Source organism: Dufourea novaeangliae, unplaced genomic scaffold (assembly GCF_001272555.1).
Source record: "Dufourea novaeangliae isolate 0120121106 unplaced genomic scaffold, ASM127255v1 scaffold18, whole genome shotgun sequence".
Classification (NCBI taxonomy): Eukaryota; Metazoa; Arthropoda; class Insecta; order Hymenoptera; family Halictidae; genus Dufourea; species Dufourea novaeangliae.
In genome coordinates this window covers 972,533-999,820 of record NW_015373888.1, presented here as the reverse complement: position 1 = coordinate 999,820, position 27,288 = coordinate 972,533, and the positions used below count along the sequence as shown (strand labels likewise).

Here is a 27,288-nt window from a genome sequence, read left to right as displayed (position 1 = left end):
GCATTTCATAAGTATAATGCAAATATTCAACAAAAGAACCTGATTATCATAATTTAATTAACACTGGTTGTATCAAAGTATCTATTTACTTACTTGTGTGTGCCTTAATTATTTTTATTACCATGTACCATGATAAGGTTTGATGTATAGGAACCACCAGGAAAAGGAATCGTTCATTATGAAAAAATATCAAAATCAGGTAAAACATTGATTTATTTAAAAATTCGTGAAATTTGTTTGTAATTTATAAAAGTCTGTAGTACTCATGGAAGACATAATATATATTGAAAAAGCTTTCTACTATAGCCATAACTGAGGGCGAACAAAAATAAAAACAAAGTCATTTCAAGTGTAAAATGCGATTAAAAGTTTTAACATTATTACAAAGAAGATTAGGCTTAAAAGTTTCTTATATATAAATGTAAAAAGTGCTCAACAATTATTTCACTCACAGGCCATTGTTGCCGCGTTTGAGCGGACATTCACGCATTTATTAAATAAAAAGAAATAAAAGTATCAGCTACCTTAAAGATGCATGTGCTTTGTTCCTTTTATTATCGTACAAAATGAGAAATTGATTTAATTCTTCGGGAATGTTTCGCATAACACGAGGCATCGGAAATACCACGGAGCAGCGATTCGATTATTTGAACGATCTCTGCTCTATCGTAACAGCTGTTATACTCTTTGGAGTCGCAGACTCCGTATCTCTTATTCCTATTCCTTAAGGTATCGCATAAAAATAATAAATATTTCTTGAGATATTCGGTGTTATACGATAGGCAAGCGATACAACGTACAGACGATCAGGCGATGTAAACGTTCGTAATGCGCGTATCGCTGAAAAAGTAGCCCTTCGACTCTTTTGTTATAGTTTATTCAGTTCAATATTGTTCATTTTCCGAGCAATTAGATGAATCTTAAGTTTATCTCGAACATCTAGCTCGTATTATGCAACAGTAATTCCAGCTGTTTGAAGATAGGTTCTTAGGTGATTTGCATTGGGTTCCGGAATCTGACCAAGAAGGTTAGGTAATTGTCCCGGGGATAATCTTCCTAGTCCTTGTGCCAAGTGCAACCTCACATCGCCAATAGCTACGATGATTAATACACGCGTCAAGTAGAGCGTAAAAAAATGCAAAGATTATTGCAATCATACCTTCTAAAGGATCCTTTGCAGGGTTCTTCGCACATATAAGTTGATTATATCCTACTTGGTATCCAGGCACAGTCTCGGTTTCTGGGATCATATCATCTTCAGGTATGGTGCTCTGGTTTTGCGGCAGTTCGAAGAATTCCACTAATGCCGCTAATAACCGCGGATAATACGTACTATACGGATTTTCTAGCATTGCTGGGCAGTCGATCAGTAAATTTGAAATTGCGACTGCTGTTACTTTTCGTTCAATATCGCCCGATACCTTCTGCAAATCCGCTAGTAGTACACGTTCCACGACCATACCGAACATTCTGCACAAAAAATAATTATTCTATAACTCCTGCTATTCAGATTCCGTTAGTAAATAGTATCTTAACGAGAAAACATTTACACGTACTGAGGTTGTATTTGATCGACGATAGTAATTAAATTACTTGAACCATATCTGATGATATAGTAGGCAAAGAATACAATTAGACCCTTCACGAATTTCGTTGTCTTTGATGATGAAAGCCTTTGGAAGAATAGTACAAAAATTTGTTTCATATATGGCTCCAACACGTTCCTAGAAAGAATTTCTTCTTTTGAGTAAACCGACAAGAAAGAATGCATCTTTAAAAAAGAGAACTTACGGCGCAAAGTGTTCGATAATACTTTGAAGTAGCAAAAAGCCCTCTTGATCGTTCACTCTTGAAGCAATCAGCTTCTGAAATACACCTAATAATCCGCTCATCTTTTCTTGTGCGACGATATGTTGCGCGCCGTGGCTAATGAATGCCCTTAATAAACGGTTCAACGAACGAATGTTGGTTTGACGTTCAAACAACACGGACGACAAAAGGCAAGGGAACAAAGCCAAATATGGTTCTGGTAGGTCCGGCGTAGTTCGCAATTCCAAAAGCAGAGCGAGAATTTGAAAAACGTATGGTACAAATTCTAAAATATCTTGTTGTAAAATGCCTTGGAAAATCGGGAATAGTGCCTCCTCGAACGATGAGACCGCTACCGGATTCGTTTTGCAAACGATCCTATAAATTAGAGATGAAGATGTCTGAATTTGCCAACCAAAAGTGATTCTACTTCGCTTTTTTTTGTCACATTTCTAGTAGCGAACTTACTTAATCGACAATCCAAAGATTTCAAAGAGATAGTGATTGAAGTTAGGACGGCTCGGATTTCTGGATACAAGAGCGAGCTTCTCCGTAAGTTTCGGCAAGAGATCCGCCAAGAATGGCACAACAATCTCTTGTAGGGTGCCGAAAGACCTCATGATAGCTTTCATTACGTATTCGTTTTCTTCCGAGCCAGGCATATTTAAACACGCAAATAGGCCTTTTAATAAATCTGCTGCCAAAGACGATAAATCATTTCCTTTAACTCTGTAAATGAAACGTTGAATTAAAGTTGTTCTAATACCGTGAGTAACGACATTGTTTTCCTTACAGAGGCAAATTATCAGGTCCTTTCAACGCGAGCACTTTTTCAATTGCACAAGCAGCATACGTGTGAACAACGATGTTCGTGGCACTTAAATGCCTGATTAATTGTGGTAAACTACCAACGACCATTTCCCTCGGTAATATTGATCTGAATGTCATTATAAATTTGATTGCATCCGCTTTAAGTACTGGGAACTCGTTTACTGTAAATTGTCGTTTAGAAGTAAATATTAAAAAAAATAAAACATCAAAGATTTGCAAAAGTTTCATTGTAATCTTTCGTACCATTTGGTTTAAGCAATTCAGGTTCAATTTGTTGCATCGCAAATTGGGGCAATGGAACAAGTTCACTGCTTTGGGTAACACCGTGTTTCTGCGTTTGAGCTCTACTCGCACTGCTAGTTACTAAATAAATCGCAGCATCTTTGCTTCGCCAATTTTCAGCCGGTTTATCCGCATAATTTTGCAACATGACCTAAAAATGAAAAATAATAAAAGTACAAGAATGTTCGATACATATTTTAATTTTACGTCTATGATCTGATGTTACCTGTATGTACGCGCCAAATATTTCCATTATTTTTGCTTCGAAAGACGTGGAAAGTACTTTAACCAAGTCGCATGCCGCACGCCTTCTTGTGTCCACATCACTGCCTTCAATATCTCGTCTGATGTATTCTTCAGGATTATCTTCAAATAGCTCGTTATCCGATTCTATGAAATAATAAATATTATTTTTATTATAAATCAATTGTACTCTATAATTAGACGAACATGAACCGAGTAGTTTTTCATGTTTCATCAATACCTCTAAATTCCATATTAGGTATTATAACTTTTTCACAAATACTACTCAAAGTAGTTGGGTCCTCGAACAGATGTCTGTATTGTGTACGATCCGCCACGGTCGCTAAAAACTGCAAGGCATTCGAAACTAACTGGAAAAATATAAAATTTTATTAAAATAACCGTAAATTCAAATAAACGTGAATGTAAATTTATTTCAAATTCACATACAGCATCATATTTTGTTTGCTGTCCTGTAGACGTAAGCAAATTCCATATAGCCGTTACAAATTCGGGTAAATACGGTTGAAATTCTTCGTCATACTTCTGTGCATAAAGGCCAACATTATCACAAACTTGTGATTTTAATTGTTCAATTACTCCTGGTTCTTCGTCATCCTGAAAGTATACTGAACATTGTAACACAGATTTATTACGATCAGGCAAAATGTAATAATAAATTTGTATGTAAGAGTACCGCAGGTTGTAACGACGGAACATTGGTGTTTAACAGCGTATGAAAATTCTTCATCCAAACAGCCATTTGATCTTCGAAAAATTCTGGTAAATCCTAAAAATTAGACATGTGTGGTTCGCTTAGACTAAAAACTTAATACTAGTTATCGTTTATTCGTTGCTTCATTCACTCACTTGAAAATTAAGAGAGTAGAACACTTTTGATAAAATTACTAATGAACTGTACACCACTTTCAACGCATCTACATTGTGGGCATGAACTTCTGTTAAATTCATTGTAGCCTATAACGAAGTATTACAGATTAAACAAAAAAGATGTACCCTCTCTATGCTAAAGATCTTCAACAAAATACTTACAACAAACAAATCTGTTAAGGGTTTAGCAAATTGGTCTAATACAAATTTTATTTCAGTCCACAGACTTTGACTTTTAAACTCGTACCTATATCTTTTAAACAAGGAGTGAGCAGTGTGTAAAACACCATTAATTACATGAAAATCTCCTGTATTAAATTTCTGAACCATTTGGTCTATAAGGTCTGGCCACTTATTTGGAAAGTCATACTTTCCAATAATGGAAACAGCTTCGGATAACTGTTTCTGAATCGAGTCAGGTGAATGTAACATCAAGTTAACAATCAGCTTTTTTATAGCATCCCTGTCTTGTGCATGTATACGATCCACTGAATCTTCTTCCTACCAATAACCAAACCGATTATAGTGCATTCAATTATGTAAATACTATTTTGGAAAATAATAAAAAGTACTTACCACTTTCCAATTACGTTTCACATAATTTTTAAAAGCAACTGCACCGGCTATTCTAATAGTTATATTGATTTCAGACTTGTCTACCAGATGTAGAAGAAGTAGTGGATAGTTTTGATTAATTTCAACAGATTCTAAAAACTTTTCGGCTAAAATATAAAACAAAACTAATTAGACACTCACATTTTTTTTTGCATCTAAACATAAAGTAAAATCATTAAAAATACATAAATTGGTTGCATCAAAATCTTAAAGGAAAAAATCATGGAGATTAGTTATACAATCAAGTTCAATATGCACTGATGGATATTAAACACTCAAGTGTGTAAGATTTGTTTCACCTATTTGACTAATACTTAGAAAATTAATGGTTTATTCCATGTACCTGCAATGTTTCATCACAAATGCAACTTTTTGTTAATATACTTCTTAATTGAAGTTTCTCCAGAGATATACAATGTGTCCAAAATTTAGGCACATTAAATATTATGCAAATAATATGCAAAAGTAAGTACATTAAAATATTTTCAAGAGTGTTAGGACATTCTAAATTTAACAAAAGCTATTCTGTAACATCATAGTCAAGTTGTCTCTGTTTTGCAATAACAATAAAAGTATGGTTTATAGCAAGACTCTATTGGAGTTCTGACTTAACTATAAACCTTCTGGAAACTAAATTTAAGTTATTTGTCTTTAAGGAAATATATTTTATAATGTAAGTCAATACCTTTATCAGCATATAATTTTCTACTATTATTCTATGAAAAACCCTAACATAATGGTAACTTTAGTCATGAATTATAGTTGCAGGTGTATTATCTGTGAGGATTTTAAGCTGTTCTGAAATATTTACTACTTTCTTAAACAGCTGAAATGTTCAGGCTAACAAACTATTTGAAAATATTTATTTCATCAATGTATGTAACTCTCTGTTGCAAATTCATACTGTTAATTATGAACTATCATTACTGCAAACAGGACGTAGATCAGACATGATCTTATAGGATATTTTTTGTTTCATTTGAGCTCTCCTACCATCCCTTAAAGTAGTTTAACCTATGTACCATTGTACACCCTGTTGTTATTGAATAGTAAAGCGTAAATGGATTATTTATGAACAAAAGAAAAATGTGGAATCCCTATGTAATGAGAAGATTCGATTCGACGATCGTATAAAAGGGTCAACAAGTGTTTTAAATAACACTTCTTAAAATAATAGAGGTTATATTCACCTGGTCGTCTGACATTTACGTCCGGGCTAAGTGTATGCTTTAGATATTCGGTAAGTGTGAGCAAATTGTCATCTGTGAGCTCCATATCAACTTATCTTAAAAATATCGTGTTCTCACAACTCGAAAAAATATTATATTTTTACAAAAGTACGTTCGAATACCGCAGAATACCACCGGCTTTGGATAAATTCAATTTTCTAACCAACGACCGTCGCCGGCCGGTTGGCGCTTCGTTCAACAGTTTACGCGGGAAGATTCTTCGTTGAAATAAGACTATAAAAATAACGACACAGTTTTTTCTTACAAGTACCAATTATTTAATGTGTTAAGATATATCAGAACAAACATTTAAAAAACTAAAAACCAATAACAACGGACTCAATACATTATGGTTCCTAAAAAAGAAAATAATATTCTTCCTGGTTATTCCACTGGATGGAAAATTAATTAAGTTCAATGTCCAGGCGCACAATGGCGATCTAGATTTATTTTTGAAAATTATTTAACGCCGTTCTTTTCTGACTTAACTCGTTTCTCAATTTCTCCAATGCGCGTTGTGCAAATTTAATTTTCTGTATTTTGTTATTATTATTCTCATTATTATTAGTCCTGTATGTATCATTAAAGAGTAATAATTATTAAAGTAACGTCAAGGGTGTATAACAAAGTACTAGATTGGTAACAACTGTACTTACATTGTATCACTTAACAAAGTGTCGATTTTTAATATTTCTTCTATACGACTGTCGGAAGTCGAACGGTTCAGACCATGTCGTGTTTCCAACCTCTCTAATTCTTTTATTCGGATTGGCAGTTCTTGTCGTATTTTTTCATACTCTTGCTGGTGCTGTTCCATATTCCTTGACAAATTTTCAAACGACTATACATCATAGATGTAGATTCTTTGTTATTAATTATTTGGATTGAATACAGCGTGTTAAACATATACAATTGAACTTACATATTTAGTCCGTGCGCGTAAAAAGTTCTCCGTATAGTTTACTCTATTGTTTAAAAAATTAGAGCTAGAAAAACCATGGAATTTTCGAGTTATGTATTTATAATGTAGGAAATTACAAGGTGTTCCACGATAAGTACCTGTTGAAATAGTACGTAAGCCATTGACTATATGAAAAAACATTGAAGCAAAATTTTATACTGCATAAATCATTGAATTTTTCGAAATTAAATGATTTTTATGGTCTTATTTTTAAGGTCTCTTGACTGGCTATTTAAAAGAAATGTTGTTATTTACAGAAAATGAAGTTGACCTTCAAATGACCTTGGAACAAAAGAGAAAAATACCTGATTTATCTCAACAGATTTGGTGACTTAAATAATATACATTCTTTGTTCGCAATTAAATTTAAATTGTTTTATAAAGTCAATAGTTTAAATGGTATTTCAACACATTCTGTTTCTAAAAAGCAATAAAAAAGAACCATTCTTCGGATGAATATTCCATCCTTTTCACCATCAAACTTTTCAATTCTTGTTCCAGCATATCCACCAGTTTTGTCGCCACAAAAATTGTTTTTCTCGCGTTATTATCCGTTTTCTCTAATGCGCTGTACTTGAGTTGTGCCGCCGAAGCACTTATTTGTAAAGCAGAAAAATGCAATTCCCAATAGTATCGATTTTGTTTGTACGCGTCAATTGTTTCTTTCAAATCCGTAAACTTAAAAAATCAAGAGTAAAGCATTTACATATCTATACGTGTACAATTGCGGAATGATTAACAAAAATTACTTGTTTCAATAAAAAGTTGATCCGATCTGCTTGATTCTGGACTTCCTCGTATGGTGTTTCAACATTTTCTTGAAATGTTTCAGTCATTATTATGTTAAATTACCAGTAATTAGCGCATATTTTCACTGTATTCTTATGATTTTTAAACTCTTAAATCGATATGCACATGTCAAGATAGGTGACAGCGATACAAAAAATGAATTATCGTGGCCTCTAACTGGAAAGGACCTTCTACCACTTGGTAAATTTATTTCAAGTACTGAAATATATGTTAAATCGAATGTTAATTTGGCATTTTCAATAATTCCCGATACCAAATTTTAGGAGGCCCTTCTTCTACGCCACTTTTTTCCGTAGCGGAAGCCGAGTTTGCTCGTGAGGGTACAGTCACGTTTACAATAAGTGGAAATGGAAAGCAATAAAAAGTCACGTTAGTCAAGTGTCACCATTTTTGTCGGACCATATACATGTATGTATAAAGGTTCGGGCAATAACTATTACCACCTCAGATATCTTTGAAAGTATAAGGTTGACAGAAATATTTATTTAACCAAAATTGCACAGTACAAATTATCCGTCAGGAGGGGGCAAAAATATTAACACATCGACTGCCACAGTGAAAAAGGCAGTACGTGGTCAGACACGCTTTATTTTGTTTTTAAAGTCATAAATTGTTGAAAATGTATTGTTAATAGAGGCTGTAGGGCGTGTTTGAAATTATACTGCAATATTAAATATTACGCAAAAATTTTGTAACTCTCAGAAGGGAGGGGGGGGGGAGCAAAATTGAATTTTTGTCTTGTAAGGTGGGGCAAAAATCACTTTTTCCTCAAGTGCCCCCCTCCTGCACCCCCCCTGTGTATGCCCATGGCAACTGATTATCAGGGTACCCACTAAAATAAACTATAAGTTAACATCGAATATTCCCGAGAACATTACTTTTCCTAAAAGCAATTTTCGTGTGCAAACTTATAGTATATTATGGCATGGATCCCTTTTACACAAAGCCTCCCCCCCCCCTCCAATTGTACACTGCATGGTAAAAAAAAATAAAAAAAAAACTTAAGGAAAAGATACAATAAAATCCAGCAATCCAAGACGATACACTTTCACCTCACGCGATTCAAGCTTAAAAAAATAGCGTGTTCAATCAAACGAAACAACGTCCGTCTTAATTTAACGATAATGCCTTACTCGGAGATCTCGTGGACACCTCGACCTCTGTGAATTCGGTGTTATCTCGTGGGTAGCCGAGGGGTGGCCAGCGATTTCGTGCTCTGGCATTCTCCGTGGATGACAATATAAAGCCATCCCGTGGGCTTTTCCTCGTCTCAGTTGACGTACCGTCAACCTGTCCTGAGTTCGAGCCACAATTGCATAAATCAAGGGACCGTGAGAACATCACGTGTGATCGGTCGTAAGCAACGATCGAAAAATGCGGGTGATCCCGATGTGGATCATCGCGGTGATCCTCGCCGTCTGTGCGGTCGAGTCCAATCTTATACGGGACAAAGGTAAGGGCCCAGCAATCTTATTAGTAGACTGCGGTAGTGTTGTTAAAATGAGCCTCGGGTCTTGAGCTTTAACAGCTCGAGTCGTGATTCAAACCCTAAAAAGACTGGAACCCTTAAGGTTCGAAGCTTGAACCGTAAAAGCTCAAGTCTTTAACGCTCGTGCCTTCAAGCTCGAGGGCTCGTGTCGTATAAATTGTATGTAGTGAACTGATGTACAGAGCTTGAGTTTTCGAAGCTTCAAAGCTTAATCTAAAAGTTTCAGTTTTGAACTCTAATATTACAGGAAATTCAAGTTTTTAAAGCTTTAACTTCTTGCGCTGGAAAGACGACTACACACGTCGAAATTACACGCATTTGTGACCTGGTTGTCAGCGCAAGTGGTCAAGGGGGAATAATGCAAAAACGTCTAGAAAAGCGTGTTTTTTGTAAATTCACAAAATATTTCTTCACGAAACTATTGATTGAAATCAGTTGACGAATTGTGACACAGCAAAACTCCTAAGAGACTGATACTAAGAAAGGAAAACACGAAGTAAATAAATACAAATACAAAACGGAAGAACGACTATGTTTTCTTTTTCGCTTATATTAAATGTACATTTCGAACATTGAATACGAGTATCAATACAAAAATCGGCATGAATTTGTGGAACCGAATATTGTGTCTATGCTAACATAATGGCCGGTCATATTCAAGTTTGTATTGTAGTTTTGTTCCATTTTATAAGACGGAGAATTAAGTTTCTCCTGGAGAAAATGGAAAATTTATTATAGAAATTGAAGGGAATTATAGCAATGGTTCTATTATGCAAGTTGCGATTTTTATAAACTTATTTATAGAAGGGAAATTATGTGGGACATTTATTTCCTTTATCCTATTATTAGGTCCAAAATAACGTATAATTTATAGTAACTTTACTGTAGTTTTCACTGCATCGTGTTTTGTACATTCATATTTCCGTTAAATGCATAAAATCCGCAGTCTGTGAATAATTATTTATTACTATTTTTCATACGGGGTCTAAAGTGAACAGTCTCTGAGATATCAATAAATTTTTGGTCACAAGGTGTTGAGATTCTTATAATTTATTGATAAACCAAAAATGTCCAAATTATGTCATGTTTAGTCTTATTTTAATTGGAAGAACCTCACCAACATGTTAACAAAATTGACTGATATCTCAGAAACTATTCTTTTTTTTTGATACTTTATCGAAATCCGGGAGGAAATATTGGATATTCCATTTACAAAACTGAAGGTGACCGTTATATGTTGGTAAAAATGTAATAGTAAGAAACATAATTATTGCATCATAGTACCCCTTGATACCATCAAACTTTTGTTTAAAATATTTTTTCTCACAGCTAATAATTTCCGAGTAGTTGAGGTGGTCACGTTAGGTGAACTACCCTTTAAGTAACATTTCTTGTGATGTTACTCGTTTGCTTTTCTCGCCATTAACATTATATGTTTATTATGTACGTGTATCACAACGATTGGAAAGCATACCGTTAATAAAAATATATATTAGTACCAATGGCGATAAAAGGTAATAACGGCGAATATTGGAGTACAACGATTAGATTCAACATTGTATATATGTAATTATTTTGTGCCAAATTTCCGGGTCACTGGTCATAAATAAGGTTACGACATTTTTACATACCTCAACACGTAAAATCCAGACAATCTGCAGATAATAAACAAGGTCAGGAGATAATATTATCTCACTATCTGACCAATTCTGAAATATATTAACAAATAAAACCGAAACTTTATATATTATATTATAATTAGATTGCGGATTTTGTGCATTTATAGCGTATATGATTGTTTAAAATTTTTAAATTGTAAAAAATTTGACAAGGTTTTCGTTTTATTTGGGACCCGATAGAATCCTTAATAAGGTAAAGGAATTTCTGTTTAATGTCAATTTTTGTGAAATGGACAAGAAAAATCTATATTTGCAGTCTAATTATAATATATTAATCGATCTTTTAATAAACTTATGGATAATTGTCTCGGTAAAAAAGAATAGGGAATCATTCATTTGAAGTAGTGTTTAGTAATTGTCGATTTGTTATTCCGTGTTTTCCATCATATATTGCACAGCTTCTTAAATCGTTTTAATAATAACTCGTCTACTTGTAAATTCAATTTTATATTGATTATGTATGAATTTATAATGTATAAATTTTAGTAAAGAGTAACACTATAAATTTCACCTTTATTTTCGGACCTAATAACACCTTTAACACATTGACTGCCAGACGAACGCACAGTGGGCGGCTGAGGAGTAACGTTTACAAGCGGGCACGAGGTGATGCCTCGTGAAAACGAAATACAAAAAAAAATATGGAATTTTTTTTGAAAATATGAAAATTTGTTCATCCTAGGCTCTGTTTTCGAGCAAAATCGAGTTCGAATAATCCCATTGCCTGCGTATTGCAATATTACAGACGGCGAGCTGTCGAAGAAGTCCCATTCGATCGGCCATTCTCATGACACATTCGATCATGTCGATCGATCCGACGATTTTAAACCGTTCCGGCGGTCCAGTCGTGCGGGCGCACATCATAGTACTCAAGTAATTGACGAGGAAGGTCCATCGGCCACGACCGTCAAGAGAGTCCGGAGGCAAGCGAACATGGTGCTCCAGAGTTTGAACGAGGATGGTAACCGAATCAAATTCGAGAACGCTCTATGACGAGAGGCTTTAGTATTGGGTCAAGTACACAATTCTTTACTTTAAGGGGAAATTTCGGTTTAGGCGGCCATTTTTACAACCGATTTCATGATTTCTTATTTAAGCGACGAAGAAAGTTACAATATTGATACTTTTCTATTATACCCAAAAGTTGGGGCGAATCGGATATTTCTCACTTTTCGTTTTTTACTTGCAAAAGATTTAAAATTTTTTTTATTTTTTTATTATTAATGTTCAAGTTAAATGTGTATTAATTACGAATTTATAATACATAATTAGCTTTCTAAACTTTAACTATTATTGTTTTACTATCAAACAGAAAATGGTCCGATTCGCCTCGGTCTATCCTATACGTATCTGGACTCCAGAGTGATAGTGTATTAAGTCCACTCTTTTAAAGAAATTACATTTTAAGTGTTTCCTGTAAAAATTATTTCGTTCTAAATTGTTTAGTTTTTAATATAATAATGTAACTAGTAATATTCAGTCCATATCTTGTTTTGAGCCAACAGTGTAAATTCTTATCGAATGATTCCAAAGATACAAAGTGTTTTGTACCTTTGATTTGCTCACCTCTAAAGTTTCAAAAGTGTAATTTAATATACTTTTCCTCTGGGTCCAAATATATTTCTCTTAAAAGCATTAAAAAACATAGGATTCCATTTAAAAAAAACAATCATCAACAACATCAGAAAGTGTGCTCCCTGACACCATTTAACTTTTGTTTGAAACATTTTTTAATAACGTCAACAGTTTCGAAGATATTCGAGTGGGTCGATTTAAATGGGACACCCTGTATATTTCTCTATAAATATATAGTTATAAGGAGTAAATTAAGGAAAAAATTACAGTTGGACCGAGTAGTATAAGTGTCTGGTGTCTGAATATTAAAGTAACTCATACCATATCTCTGTACTCGTGATGCAGTTCACCCAGCAATCTAACGTTTCAGTTTTCGTCAGCAACACTCAGTTAGCAAGAACCCTGAACCAGCTGATCGAGACTACCAAAAAGGTGTGGGTGAGAACCGAATTAAACGTGAGTACTCCCACCGCGGTCATGCCACATTGAAACCTCATATTCTGTGTACACATTTCTATCTTATACATTTTCCTTACCAGAAAGAGGAAACGCAACTCCTGCGACAAATGATCGAAAATTGCGCTGCCTGTCGGGAACCTCCAGGTGAGTGACGTTCCGTTGTATCAAAGTCACGAGATACCCTCTCCGACCCCCCCTTTGTTCGTCTCTACTAATGTAGTCTGTACACATGTATTGACAACAAACAAAATTTAAACTGAAGTGTTATCAAAGCATGTAAACCAGAATAATCATGGATTTTGTCGACTTTTTCACTTAAATCGCATTTTTCTTAAAATCCTAAAGGGTTAGACATATTCTGCGGTCCGATTTGATTTCAGCTTGTCGAAATCTATAGAAAATGGTGTATAATAAGTCATTGAAAAAAATCAACCACTTACTATAACAGAGAAATCAAAAACATTAGTTTTTTTACGAAAAATTCTCGAGGAAAAATACTACTTCGGAGGAATCGTTATACCAACCCCGATAGAAATCTTCTGATCCCTGTCTCGAATTCCTCCACAGTTACACCGCCGCCCACGCCATCCACCTGCGAATACAATTCGCCCTGTTTCCCGGGGTCTGTTTGTCGCAATACACCACTAGGACCACTTTGCATTTCGTGCCCACCCGGGTTCACTGGTGACGGATACCAATGCACATCCTTGGTCCATCCATGCGCGAGCAATCCGTGCTTCAGCGGGGTCCGTTGTTACGAACAAATGAACACTTACAGGTAATAATACAGAGCTAGTTATTAATAAATATAAAGGCTTATCTGCTATGTACAGTGGGTGATCAAATTATTATGAACACTTCGAAGTACCATTCATTTGAATTTTGATGAAGAACGAAATTGAAAATAACCTTATAGTAGTACCATCTTTATGACAACGATTATAATTTCTAAAAAAATATACAGACTCCTCTCGATTATCGTCTGGCTTGTTCTACACGATTATTGTCCAGGCGTTATCACCACCACTGGGGGCGGGGGCGTAGAACTTGTCAAGCGCATACTTTGTTGCCCCACCGCTTTTATTACTAACGCTCAAGCTTCGAGTAAAAAAATAAATTTTCGAGGGTCTGAAGCATTTCTCTCTATAAGATTATTGTCCCGTCGCGGACCCGTGTTCGGGACAATAATCGAGAGGAGTCTGTATGCCAATGTGCGCGGCGGTCGACTCTGGACTGCCGCCATCTTGTTTTCCGTGCGCGCGGACTTGAACCGCAGAGTCTGAACGGAACCATCTCGGTTTTGTTTCGTCTCTTTACACCGTGTTTTCATTTAGTTTCACGTCAGATTCCATTTACTGGTACCGTGACACGCTTCTAGATGCGATCCTTGCCCGAACGGCTACATCGGCAACGGTTCCCTTTGCATCGACGTGAACGAGTGCGAGTTGAGTCAACCCTGTTACCCCAATGTCCGATGCGTTAACCTGCGTCCCGGGTACAGATGCGAGTCCTGTCCACCTGGGTACACCGGGTCCATCGTGGAAGGGGTCGGTCTGGATTTCGCTGCCTCCCACAAACAGATCTGTCAGGACGTGAATGAGTGCGAGAAGAACAACGGTGGCTGCGGTCCGTACACGGAGTGCGTCAACACCCAGGTACAGAGAGTAACTAGCGAAAAGATAGAACGCAGATCAGACATTCTTTTCCTGTCTAATAAATACGAAAGAAAATTGCACGTTTGGTGCGCTCTGTATACACGGTGATTCACGAGAAACAGAATACCCAAAATCAGGGACTTCTACCGAAACGTAAAATACCGGTATTTTCGGTTGTACCTTCGCCCTATATAATCGTATATAAGCCCTACCTTTATAGAAACCGAAAAAATACCGGCATTTATTTCGGTAATATATCGGTTTCGGTATAGTTTTGATGGCATAATACCGGTATCAAAATCATATCGGTTTAAGTCCCTGCCCAAAATACCGAGTGTAACAAGGAAGGTTGCAGGTCTCTCAAATGGGAAACTTGTGAGGCGATTTGGAACAAGTTTTTCCTTAGCAAAAATGTTATCCGTGGCTTTGTTAACGAGATATTAACGAAAACAGCCCGACCAATCAGAGCGTGAGTTTACCGGCCGAGTTCCCGCGGTAACGTTGGCTAACAATCGCAGCGCGTAGTCAGCTTTACTGCGGGAACTCGGCCGGAAGACTCGCACTCTGATTGGCCAGGGTTTTTTTGTTAATATCTCGTTAACAAAGCCTCGCTGAAAAACACTATTGATTCGACATTTTTTGCGGATATTGAGAAAGACACGTGAATGGGAACTAAATTATACACGACAAAATTGGTAACATATTTAGCACTTCTAGTCTATCACCGATGTGAAACAATTATTGCAATAGCATTCTTCTTACCGGGTGTGTCCTATATCTCGACTCGTTTCAGGGTTCCTACAAATGCGGCCCTTGCAAGCCTGGCTTCGAGGGAAACCAAACGGTCGGTTGCCACGCGAAGGGCAATGTCTGCCCTGATTTGACCACGGTCTGCGATGATAACGCGGAATGCGTGCCTTTCGACATCGACCGGTACAATTGCAAGGTAAATATCCGAACAACCGGCTAAAGAAGCGATCGAAACAGTGGACCATTACGAACAAAAAGGGATTAAAAGTTCTTTAAAGTCTTTATGTAAGGACGACAGTTCAAACGGTATACAGGGTTTCCCAAAATAGCTTCGATTCTCAGAAATGAGGAGTTCCTAGGATGATTTGAAACAACTTTATTCTTAGCGAAAATGTTATCTGAGGTTTTGTTAATGAGATATTAACGAAAAACCCCAATCAATCAGAGCTCGGCCGACAGACTCGCTCTGTGATTGTTCGGTTTTTTTTTGTTAATATCTCGTTAACAAAGCCTCAGATAACATTTTTGCTAAGGAAAAAGTTGTTTCAAATCATCCCAGGAACCTCTCATTTCCGGGAATCGAAGCTATTTTGGGTCACCCTGTATTTCCCTGTTACCGTCAACGTGTTTTAAATAGAATCGATGGCGGATGACCTGTCACTAATTGACCCTTAGAGGACTTATGATAGGATTTTGAAATGCGTGTGGTCTTCGAAGAAGACGCATGAGACTAAACGGACCAGGCGTCGCATGGTGGCAGAAGATCACATTCGGTCCTTCGGCCATCAGTAACTTAGAGGTTTCTTTATATGAAACAGATTCGCGAAAGTTAGAGATGGCAAGTAGCCCGACGTGCAGTGCTTCCAAAGTAATATTTCGTGGACAACATTCCGTAACTCGGTCAATTCTCAACAGACTTTGCTCTTTTTTCGTTCGTTTTGTCAGGGAGTAAATTTGCTAAAATGTCATACAGTAACATTCAAAATTGTCTTTAGGGATTAAAGAGAAACAAAGAAATTCAGAAACCTTAGTTCCGAAACAAGAATATTATTAAACATTTTTGTGGAATATATACATATAATTTAAAACCATTATTAATATTTATGTAATTTTTAAAAATACTATATTTGCTAAGATAAATACAGTGTGTAAACTAAACAGGAACATATGAATTCTAAAAGAACTTGCCATAAAAATATATATTCATTTCTAAATTATAGAATTTACGCTTGAATTATTGTAATTTAATTAATTTTACAAACAAAATATTACTAACATACAAAATATAAGTAATATAGGAACTGATATAGGAACTCTAACTGAGAATGATATAATCTAATATTCAGGGTCTTCGTAAGAGTGTACTCAGAATAAAGGTTCTTCGTAACTGATTCAAGAACCTAAATCGATATCGTAACAGTTTACAAGCCCTGTCCAGAACCTAGAAGGTTCGTAGTTCTTACTAAAAATCACAGTCCCGGGAGGATAATATTTCTGACATACCGTTTCTAGTGTCGCGTCGGATGGGCAGGCAATGGAATAGTTTGCGGCGTGGACTCCGATATTGACGGGATTCCGGATGACAATCTCCGTTGCTACGGTCGACGGTGTCGCGCAGACAATTGCCCGATGAGACCGAACAGCGGCCAAGAGGATGCGGACATGGACGGAATCGGCGACGCTTGCGATCCAGACGCCGATAACGACGAGGTACCGAACACTTTGGATAATTGCCCGTTGCATTCAAACCCGGGCCAAGAGGACACGGACCGCGACGGCGCAGACATGGTCGGGGACGTCTGCGATAACTGCCCGATGGTGAGAAATCCGAGGCAGGAGGACACGGACAACGATGGGGTCGGCGACGCTTGTGACAATGATATCGACAGTGATGGTATGGTTGACGGGAAGAATGCAGATTCTTTCGTTTGTTAGAATCACATAGAATATCTCCGGTATCTACAGAAAACAGGCTCGATTAAGATTTTTTGTGGCCCGGGGTTATCAAATTTTCGTGGTCCCCTTTGTTTGAAAAACGAAAATATATAAATCTTAAAAAATTCAAATTTATTTTAAATAAAATTAAATAAGATTTAATCATAACGAAACTGAAGGTTCAGTACAGGACCCCCTGGAACGATGATCCTGAAAAGCTCTCGCGATTGTGAAGGCCCTAAACAATTGTCATTTTGTAGGGGAATTTTTGTTCAGTGAACGGAATGTTCAATATAAACGAAGTGTTGTCTATTAATTACCACACTTATTGAGAGTCTAAAAAAATGTTTTTTTTTTTTAAACTTTTAATAGTTTTTGAGAAACGATAATTTATCAGAGTGAACATTTCCAGTAAGTAGGGCAGTATAGTACTCATTCGAGAGGAATAAAAAAACGGTTAATCGACATAGGTCCTGAACTCGATCCTGTATATTGTGGCAGACATATAGACTTGTGGATCTTTATGCAAGTTTAGATTTTTATCGATTACTTTACTGTACTGAAATTATGCCACAAATACGTTTAGTCTATCAAACATTTTCTAAGATCCTTAACGCCATTGTGTTCTGCACTTTACGATAAATATCAGGAAATCTGCAGTCGACTCAATGACGAAGCGAAGTTGAATCGACACTGACCGATTTCCAGGCATTCCGAACACCCAGGACAACTGTCCGAGAAACAAGAACAAAGATCAGACCGACTCGGACAACGACGGAATTGGAGATGCCTGCGACAATTGTCCTAACCATCCGAACCCGGATCAACCGGATCGTGACGGAGACGGTGTGGGCGACGTTTGCGACAACAACAACGACAGGGACAGTGACGGCATCCAGGACGACAGGGACAACTGTCCCGACGTGCCGAACCCGGGGCAAAACGACGACGATCACGACGGCATAGGGAACGAGTGCGACGACGATATAGATAACGACGGGATACCGAACGATGTGGACAATTGTCCTTACGTCTACAATCCGGATCAATATCGCAGACCCAATACGTTGGGTAAGCAAAGGGAATACAGGAGCTGAATACGAATCTACAAACCGTTTTTTCCCAGCACGTCCAGTTTTTGAAGAAATCAATTCTTAAGAAAATTCGGTGTCTTTTTCACTTTGATCATTATTTAAACGTGTTTAGGTGTCTATAATATAATAACAAGTTATTACATCATTTTGTTCGGGAGAGTCCACGGAATTCTTTCGTGTGACAAGCAACTGGAGAATTATTACTGTAAAAGAACAACACATGTTCGAAATTAAAACTTTGCAATTTAAAAAAAAAATGGATTTTCTCAAAAACTGGACCCGCTGGACTAATATTTAAAGATACAACCAAAAACTCTGGTAATTGTTGAATAATTTTGGAATGAAAGGGTAACTGCTGGCTAGGTGTCTCTATTCGTTCACGAAGAAGTATTATTTTATTAGAAAAATTAGAATTTCCCCGTTTAATCAATGGAAAACGGCGAAGTACCTTTTCTTTACCGATTATTATTAGTTATTGGAAACTCGTTGACCAGGTAATGAATTCGCCCATCTCTGATTTGGACAATCACATACAAAAGTCGACGATACGTGTACTCGCAAAGAAGGACCAGAAACGTGGGTCCCCGAATTTAAAAAAATATTTCACTTTTCAGAAAATATTGGCGAGGCTTGCTGGAACGACTACGACAACGACACTGTGCCCGATATGCAGGACACCTGTCCCAATAACAGCTTGATCTGGACGACGGACTTCCGTAGGTACACGACCATCGCTCTGGATCCTCACGGGACCGCTCAGGATGACCCTGTGTGGAAGATACATCACGGAGGTGCCGAGATCGAACAACTCCTGAACAGCGATCCCGGAATTGCTATTGGTAACATTTACTCCGACGTCCGTGGATGAGGGCGATCACGCGTAAAAAGTGTAGGAACATGCGCGTAATAACACGAGTGTCCTACGTTGAACAGGTCCCGACGTATTCAGCGGCGTGGACTTCGAGGGCACATTCTACATCGAGGATGACAAGGACGACGACTTCGTCGGATTCGTGTTCTCGTACCAAGACAACCGACGATTCTACATCGTCGCCTGGAAGAAGGGCCATCAGCCCTACTGGAAGGACCGGCCGTTCCAGGCGATCGGTGATCCAGGTATTATGTTGAAGCTCGTCGACTCGGCGACCGGGCCCGGCGAACTCCTCAGGAACAGTCTCTGGCACAATAAGGATACATCGAACCAGGTGAAGATACTCTGGCGGGATCCGAAGCAGATCGGCTGGAAGGAGAAGATATCGTACAGATGGCATCTGATACACAGACCGAAAATCGGACTGATCAGATTCCGGTTGTATCAAGGGAAACAGATGATGGCAGATTCCGGGAACGTGTACGACTCGACGCTGAAGGGCGGTCGTCTCGGGGTTTACTGCTTCTCACAGGAGAAGATCACCTGGTCGAATCTCATGAACACGTGCAAAGGTGAGAGAAAAGGGGGAGGGGGGGAAGAAATAGAAACGAGGAGGACACGTTCCTCGGTCGTTCTACCATTGACCTTGTCAGTTACACATTTTGTCGACTCTATTTAGGTATGCTAACCGGTAGGGTTAAATCGAAATCGAAATCAATTGACCATTATTACGGGTTTCGTTCTCCGATACGAATAGAATAAGGTCGGTTCTCCGACCGAAAACCGAGTTTCCCCCGTGTCTCCGAGAGCTTGCTTCCGACATCATGCTTCTCACTTTTATAATAATAATAATAATAATAGTTTATTGAGACGGGCTAGTATTCGCCTCGTGTACATTCAAATAATAGAGAGAACTTATTATAACAGCATTAAACTTAATCATATTTATCTTTAGAAACAGAAGGAAAGAACAAAATAGAAAAAAATGGAAGTAATAATACACAATGCATACATTCACGCCAGTATATGCCCGCACGCACACATACATCCGGGACCAAACTCGGCTTCCGTTAGGGGAAAAAGTAATGTAAGGGAAAAACCTCCTACCACTTGTTCTTGGAGTTGCTGAAATTTATGCCAAATTAACATTTAGTTAAAAATTTATTTCAGTATTTGAAATCAATTTACCAAATGGTAGAAAGCCCCTTCCTCTGTGTCACTTTCTCCCCTAATGGAAGCCGAGTTTGCTTGTGAGTGTACATATACTTTTAATCCTTCTTGTTCCCCGTTTCGCGGGTTTTTTCGTTCACCGTATGGGAATTGCACGACCACTATGTATCGTTTTCGCCGAAACTCTGACGTTATACCATCGACTGTACGGGTAATTCTCTGAAATCTAGTTAGTCTCAATTTCATAGAGGTCCAAATGATGAACAAACGGTATGTCGCGAACGTAACTATTTTAGAATCAGCTGTTTTATTCTTAGCACCTTCTCGATCCTCTAACGTTAACTTGAACTTTTCAGAAACTGTGTCGCAATCGATATGGAACGACCTGCCCGACAATTTGAAGCACCTGGTGGCCAGTGAACCGAGCAACGAAATAAGACGTTAACAGTCTCAACGTAGCGTTGACTACAACTTCTTTTCAATCCCCGTTTCTAACAATTGGAATTGAAAATTTTTAACAAGTTACTGGAAAAAAACAAAAAGCAAACAAACCCACGGAACAGCGAAAGTAAAATTAACGAACTTCATTCTTCTTTACGATGAGAAATGTAGGTAAAAAAATGTCGCTGTTATATAATACGTACTACGAAACGAAAGAGGTGTGTATGTTCGCAAAAGAAAGGGAAATTATTATACACATACTTGAAAAACATTTGCGTTCTTAACGTAACTAAACATTGGAATGAATCTTGTGTCCATTATATGAAATCGATTTAGGCTTTACGTACTGCTATTAATATTAACTAATATAATTATATCAAATATATAAGTTATTAACGCCGAGTTAAAAAAAAATAAATAAAAACTCCCCTTTTCTAACAAAAAGTTAACTACATGAAAAATAAAAATATCAATAAAAAAATGACTATGTACATCAATATAAAAAATAATCAATGTAAAGGACAATGTTAAATAAAGAATTACTTTATTCGTACATATTCTTCCGCTGATTGAATTTTTTTTATAAATCTACATTCTCTAATAACCAGTTGTGTACAAGATTCGAGAAAATTGCCAGCAATAAATGACAAAAGTTGTCTAAAAAACCATAGCCATCTCTATCCGCATTTGACTTGGGTTTTGCAGGCAACGTCAGCTGACAAAATGGTACAGCAAATTGGCAGAAAGTCTTGCGACATGTGCTATGTAAAATTGAGGGAAAAACCGGAACAAGGTTTGCGCAAGCCAATTTGCTGCATATGTTGCTGCCAATGTGCGCGCAAGTTGTTTATAGCAAATCTTCCATAAAACTTGTAGCCATAACTTTATAACAGGCATTGGACAAAATTTGGCTTTGCTGGTTTGGCTGACTGGGTTGCTTGAAAAGACTAATAAGGTAATCGTTCAGAACGACGGGTACACGTAAAAATAACAAGTTGCACGGTCGTTATTCGACTTGACCGAAACCAATTATACTGTACGTACAGGTAGGTATGTGTATATATATTCAAATATACATATATCAGTTAACATAGGTTTCATTTGTTCGAGTTGGCTTAAATATTCTAACTACATAAGTAAATATTGTACATTTTTATACTAACCGTTGCCTGTTTCAACAGGTTTCTACAAAAACTACTGCCCACATCTTTTAATCTTGGGCTGTTCGAGTACGTGAAGAAACTACCATTGTTGCCTATAAACAACTTGCGCGCACATTGGCAGCAACATGTGCAGCAAACTTTAATAATTAAATACTCTGCTGCCTAGTAGCCACTAAAATTTGAGTCCTATGTAAACTGCTTGATATAAATCAATGTTCTGCTATAACGCGGGGCAGCAGACGGTCGCGAACCGCTCGTCCAAACCGGCCTTTAGACGTTTCTGTTTATGAATCACACATTTCCATAGTAACGAAATGCAAAACATAGTTAATAAGCGTTCACAATTTTATAGAACCTTATGGTACATGTGTATCACTTGTAAGCTTGTATGACATAGAAATGGATTGCGTATAAATAAAAGTGAAGAGAAACTGTGTATCAATACCTTTGAAGTCAAGACATCAATATAAACGAATCATATACAATGCAAAGACCGTCGACAGGTATATCTGTACTACAAAATAAGTTCGACAAATCTCGCAGATTATCAAGAAACGAATTAGGGGAGTACCATGCCTCTTCTGGAAGCACAAGGCCAGCTACACCTGGCCAAAATGTCTTGGCAAGACCACCATCTACTTCTGTTTTACTTAACCAAACACAAAGCAATAGTTTTCGATTACCCACAAGTTCTAGCAACTCCATATATTTGAATAGTGGAATCGCCACACCTGGACAAACAAATATAAATGTTATAGAAAGACCAATTACACAGCATGGAGTGGCTGGTGTTAGACCTGGAACGGGTAGAGGATTATCCATGATGAGGTAAATTCACATAATCAAGTTGTACCCATTGTAGTAGCTAATAATATCAATAGTTTCATCCCTTTTTACTTTATGATTCACCGGCTTCTGTTTCCAGACAAATTCAGGACAAAAGATATTACAGTGGACTCATGCAACTGAAGATGAGGGACTTAAATCAAGAAATTGCCATTCTCATGAAAAATATTGAAGATCAAAATAAAGAAAGAGCTACCTACCTCCATTACGACAAACGAGCTAAAGATTTAGCTACAGAATTAACAACTCTGCAAGGACAGTTGGCTGACTATAATATTGTTGTAGATAAAATGACATCCGATATTGGAAAAGAAATTGTACAACAAGAAACAGAAGAGCTTGCAACAAAGAACGAGCAAAGTTTATCAAGAATTGAAAACATGTTTGAGGAAAGGAAACAATTAGAACAACAATTAAACAAGTTAGAAAAACAGTTGGAAAATGAGAAGAAAAGAAGAGAAAGGCTTGTAGAGAGCATGAATTTGAACATGAGAGAAAAGTATAATGAATTGTTAAATGAAAAAGCAAGCTTACAAGAAAAAACAAATAAAATGCAACAAACATTGGATGAGTTATCTAAGGAACAAGTTTATTTAGAGGAAGAAATAGTATTGTCACCTTTAAAACAGGAAGCTGTTAAGTTACAGCTTCAAATTATAGAAACAGAGGAGAAACGAGGAAAGTTAAAAGAAGAAGAAGAACATAGGATATCCCCGGAAGAAGAAAAAGAGAAGCTTTTACAAAAAGTTAAGCAAGACAACATAGACATTGCAGCTGCCGAAGCTCAATTAGCTGAAAAGAAGAAAGCGATCGAAGAGATCGAGCACGAACTCGAACTATTGGAAACCGACATAGAGGATACCGAGTCTGAAAAACAAATTAAATACAATGAACTTCGTAAGAGAGAAGAAGTTATGGAACAGTTTATGTCTACTTTTGAACAAAATAAACAAGACGAAACAAAGAAGTTATATAAATTAGAAAAAACAGTCATTGGGTATTTGGGAAATATTTCAAGTATGTTAGATACTGATATAGATTTCGTAGATGGTGACGAAATGGCTATATTGAACAATATAATTTCCTATAACAATACTGAACGCGTCAATAATGATCAGAATTCCGAAGGATTGACGAAAGAAAATGTAAAATTACAGCATGTGTTAAATAAGATGGAGATGTTGGAGCAGAGACTCAAAGTAGAATTGTCTGACCTTAATGAAACAATGAATAAAAAAGAAAACAAACTAACGATCTTAGAAGATATAAGTAATTTAAAATCTACATTGTCGACGAAACAGGAACAGTTACTAGCGGAATGCGAACGGTTAAAGAAACAACAATCACAGAATATACAAGAATTGAAGGCACTTCAGCTTGAATACGACAAAATAAAAGAGCGTTTAACGAATAATGAAATATACATTCAGATTAATGTATTAGAGAACACAGTAGAAAAATTAGTGGATGAACATAAAAACATTACAGATTCTATAAATAAGCAGAAAAAACGTTTTAACTATGGTCCAGTGAAAGAAGATACTTTAAATTCAATGTGTAATTATAACACTATATTGAAGGACAATTTAAAAACTGTTTACTAATTCAGATTATTTGTATTTCTATCACTATTCTTTTCAGATTCTGATTCTTAGCACTGACTTCGGTCAATAGCAAAATCTTATAAGCTGTCCTTAGAGTGCACCGTAAATTCTTTCGAAGTTTTTACTGGGTTTTACACCTTTCTCGACATCCTTTTCCGTAGCTTCACAGCACATTTAACTTTATCTTGTTTAACTATACATAAACGTTATTAATTGTATGCTTTTATACGAAAATTTGTTATAAATTAATAACACAGTTACTCACTGTATGTTTTTAGAGTAAAATTACATATAGGTTCCAATTTCTCTTTCAATATGCTTCCACCTACTTCTAACATAGTCAAGATCTACTCTATCACTTTAGATGAGAATGTGACTGGTCTGCATTCATGAATTCAGGATGAACAGAACATCTACTATTGAAATTATCTGATTCTTCATTTGCAGTTACATCCGCAAGCAATTGTGAAATATACTGTTGGGTATGATCAGGAAGATTTAAATTGAAAAACTTTCTCTTTTATGTGTATTAAGTCATTTGTAGATATTACTGCTCCACTCCGCTTCATAGTATTTGCAAATATGATAAAATTATTTATATCGTTTAGTCCAAACTCAGGTTGTTCTACAAAATATCTCAAAAATGTTCCAGCAAAACCTTGACCATTATATGATAATTTGAATAAGAGTTCTACACAGCTATTAATATCTTTTGATTCTGTATAATTCATAATCAAAGAATCTAACAGGAACTGACAATCGACCTTCTTCTTAAACTTTTTACATAAATTCAAACTTTCCGTTACTCTATAAGTATCCAATAAAAATTTCATGAGCGGTGGCACTGTATTAGCTGGTGCTACCCTATACTTAAGTATTTGTTCAATTGTAACAATAAGGTCACTGGTATTAATATAGGGGAATACAAAATTTGTAAGTGTACCAAAATCTAACTGAATATTTAATGCTGCTATGTGCTTGATAATTGAATATATATCAACTTCGTCCCTATTTTTGTATGACTTTGTAAATAAATGTCTGTCTCAACTCTCACCGTTTACCTTCATTTTTTCCATTATGACAAAAGCTAGTGCTTTGTTATTCACATTTAGAGAATACTTAATAGCTTTTGCCCAAACTTTTTTATTGTCTTGCTTCATTGCAAAATCAACTATAAGTTTTAACAAAATCTCATTATCTGTATTCAAAGTTATCATTTCTTTTACAAGACAGAATGCAAAGTCCCATTTGATTTTAATGTTATCTACAGGAATTTTAGTAATAATTCTATGTGCATCCAAATAGTATCCCTCATGTGCCAATTGTATAATTACAGCAATAACATCCCCTTCTTCTTTCTCTAGCGGTTGTATTAATTTTAAAACATCTGATACATGTTCTCCGTTTTTATGTAAACTAAGAAACTGAACAAGTTTCATAATCTCTGATACAGATACATCAGTAGTTGTCAAAGTTGTGATATCACCAGTTTTAGCAAAACCATACATTAATTGTATATGGGTTGTTGGTGATGGTTTTATGTTTGCTTCTTTCACAGAATTTATAACTTCTGTAGCTTTTTTAACATCCCCTTCTACAGAATACGTATACACTAATGTATTATAGACTTCATAATCAAAAACAACTCCGTTATTTCTCATATACAATAAAAAGGCTTCCACAGAGTTGCTATTACCTGTGATCGATAATAATTTTAGTAGAAGATAATAAGTATCATGTTCTGGTCAATTCTGGTGCAACAGTCATCTCTTTCAAAAAATCATCTGGATTAATTGAATGAGTGTTATCTATATATGCCTGTAATCAAGCATGATAATGATGTATTGTCAAATCAACTTTTCTGTCTTTCAGAAGATTCCACACTTGATTTGTTAGTTCTTACTGCTTTTTTGAGTATACAGTGTTCATTAAATTTTAATTGAAACATAACGACATATTTGCGTATTGGGATTCCTTGACCCTTCTCGCACATTTTAATCTAAACTAGCGTATCACTCGATACAAGCAACTTGATCTTGTGTCGGCTACGCGAAAATGGTGCCCAGGTGCCTTTATATTAAATAGTATTATGTATAAGTGGCACTGAGAGGGAAAACAATAATTGGAGTAACTTTCCTCTCCTTCTCATGGGGCTGTTGGTAGGGATTTTTCTACGGCTATGTGGAGACATTTTACATGCGTGCAACGTGCAGCATTCCTTCTTCCATCGCCCTCCAGTCGCTTTCTCCCCTCCCTCTGCGATATGCGAGCAAGAGAGGAGTTACTCCAGCGATACTTCTGTCCTTCGATCTTGCTTCATACTTACCATAAAACCGCGCAATCTATTATATATGTCTATGGCGCAATCCATATCACAGAACACTGTAACATAGATGGGATTGCTTTTTGCGCAGTGTCTTTTAGGAGACAGGAGCGGTGGACAATTATTTTGTTTCTTAAAAACTAGCAACTAGGAATTATTTTCTTGTTAGGAATAGTAGGGGTGTCAAGTAACTTCAAACTTAAACGTTCGGCCGTTCTTAGAAGGCTTAGAATTTAGAAGATCTGGTCAAAGAACTCACGAATCGGAATAGCGGAATACACATGATACACACAAGATTGACATAGATGTCCTGTAGATGTCAAATACGACGAACTGTCAAAACTTAGAGAATGACGGTGTTTTATAAAGAATTTATATATTGTTCAGAAGAATAATTGTCACCGATAAATACAATTAATAAGATTTGAATTATATGAAAGATCGGAATTGTTTTTCAAGATTATTCGTCATTATTTACTTAAATTATAAATCTATATAGATAACCTGGAAAGACACGTTACGATTTTAAAAATTAATTCAATTCGTTATTGAATATTATCTTT

General features: G+C 36.4%; 3 protein-coding genes across 3 annotated transcripts; 2 read left to right on the top strand and 1 right to left on the bottom strand.

The window, feature by feature from the left end:
* Positions 1-539: 539 nt before the first annotated feature.
* Positions 540-6,049, bottom strand: LOC107195016 (exportin-2). The gene is made up of 15 exons (XM_015584767.1): positions 5,862-6,049; positions 4,633-4,778; positions 4,219-4,557; positions 4,036-4,143; positions 3,863-3,955; positions 3,616-3,783; positions 3,407-3,536; positions 3,149-3,312; positions 2,884-3,073; positions 2,603-2,801; positions 2,278-2,538; positions 1,792-2,187; positions 1,557-1,724; positions 1,160-1,470; positions 540-1,095 (listed from the first exon to the last, which is right to left on the bottom strand). The coding sequence occupies exons 1-15, from the start codon at positions 5,944-5,946 to the stop codon at positions 950-952; spliced, it is 2,904 nt and encodes a 967-aa protein (XP_015440253.1). The 5' UTR covers positions 5,947-6,049; the 3' UTR covers positions 540-949.
* Positions 6,050-12,753: 6,704 nt separating this feature from the next.
* On the top strand, positions 12,754-20,856 carry LOC107194908 (cartilage oligomeric matrix protein). Its single transcript, XM_015584624.1, is given in 10 exon segments — positions 12,754-12,852; positions 12,954-13,017; positions 13,441-13,651; positions 14,252-14,528; positions 15,322-15,474; positions 16,791-17,172; positions 17,922-18,284; positions 18,922-19,146; positions 19,241-19,750; positions 20,705-20,856. Coding segments are annotated over 10 exon segments (2,436 nt in total).
* Positions 20,857-22,436: 1,580 nt separating this feature from the next.
* On the top strand, positions 22,437-24,451 carry LOC107185394 (intraflagellar transport protein 74 homolog). The gene is made up of 2 exons (XM_015573063.1): positions 22,437-22,780; positions 22,878-24,451. The coding sequence occupies exons 1-2, from the start codon at positions 22,437-22,439 to the stop codon at positions 24,400-24,402; spliced, it is 1,869 nt and encodes a 622-aa protein (XP_015428549.1). The 3' UTR covers positions 24,403-24,451.
* Positions 24,452-27,288: the final 2,837 nt, after the last annotated feature.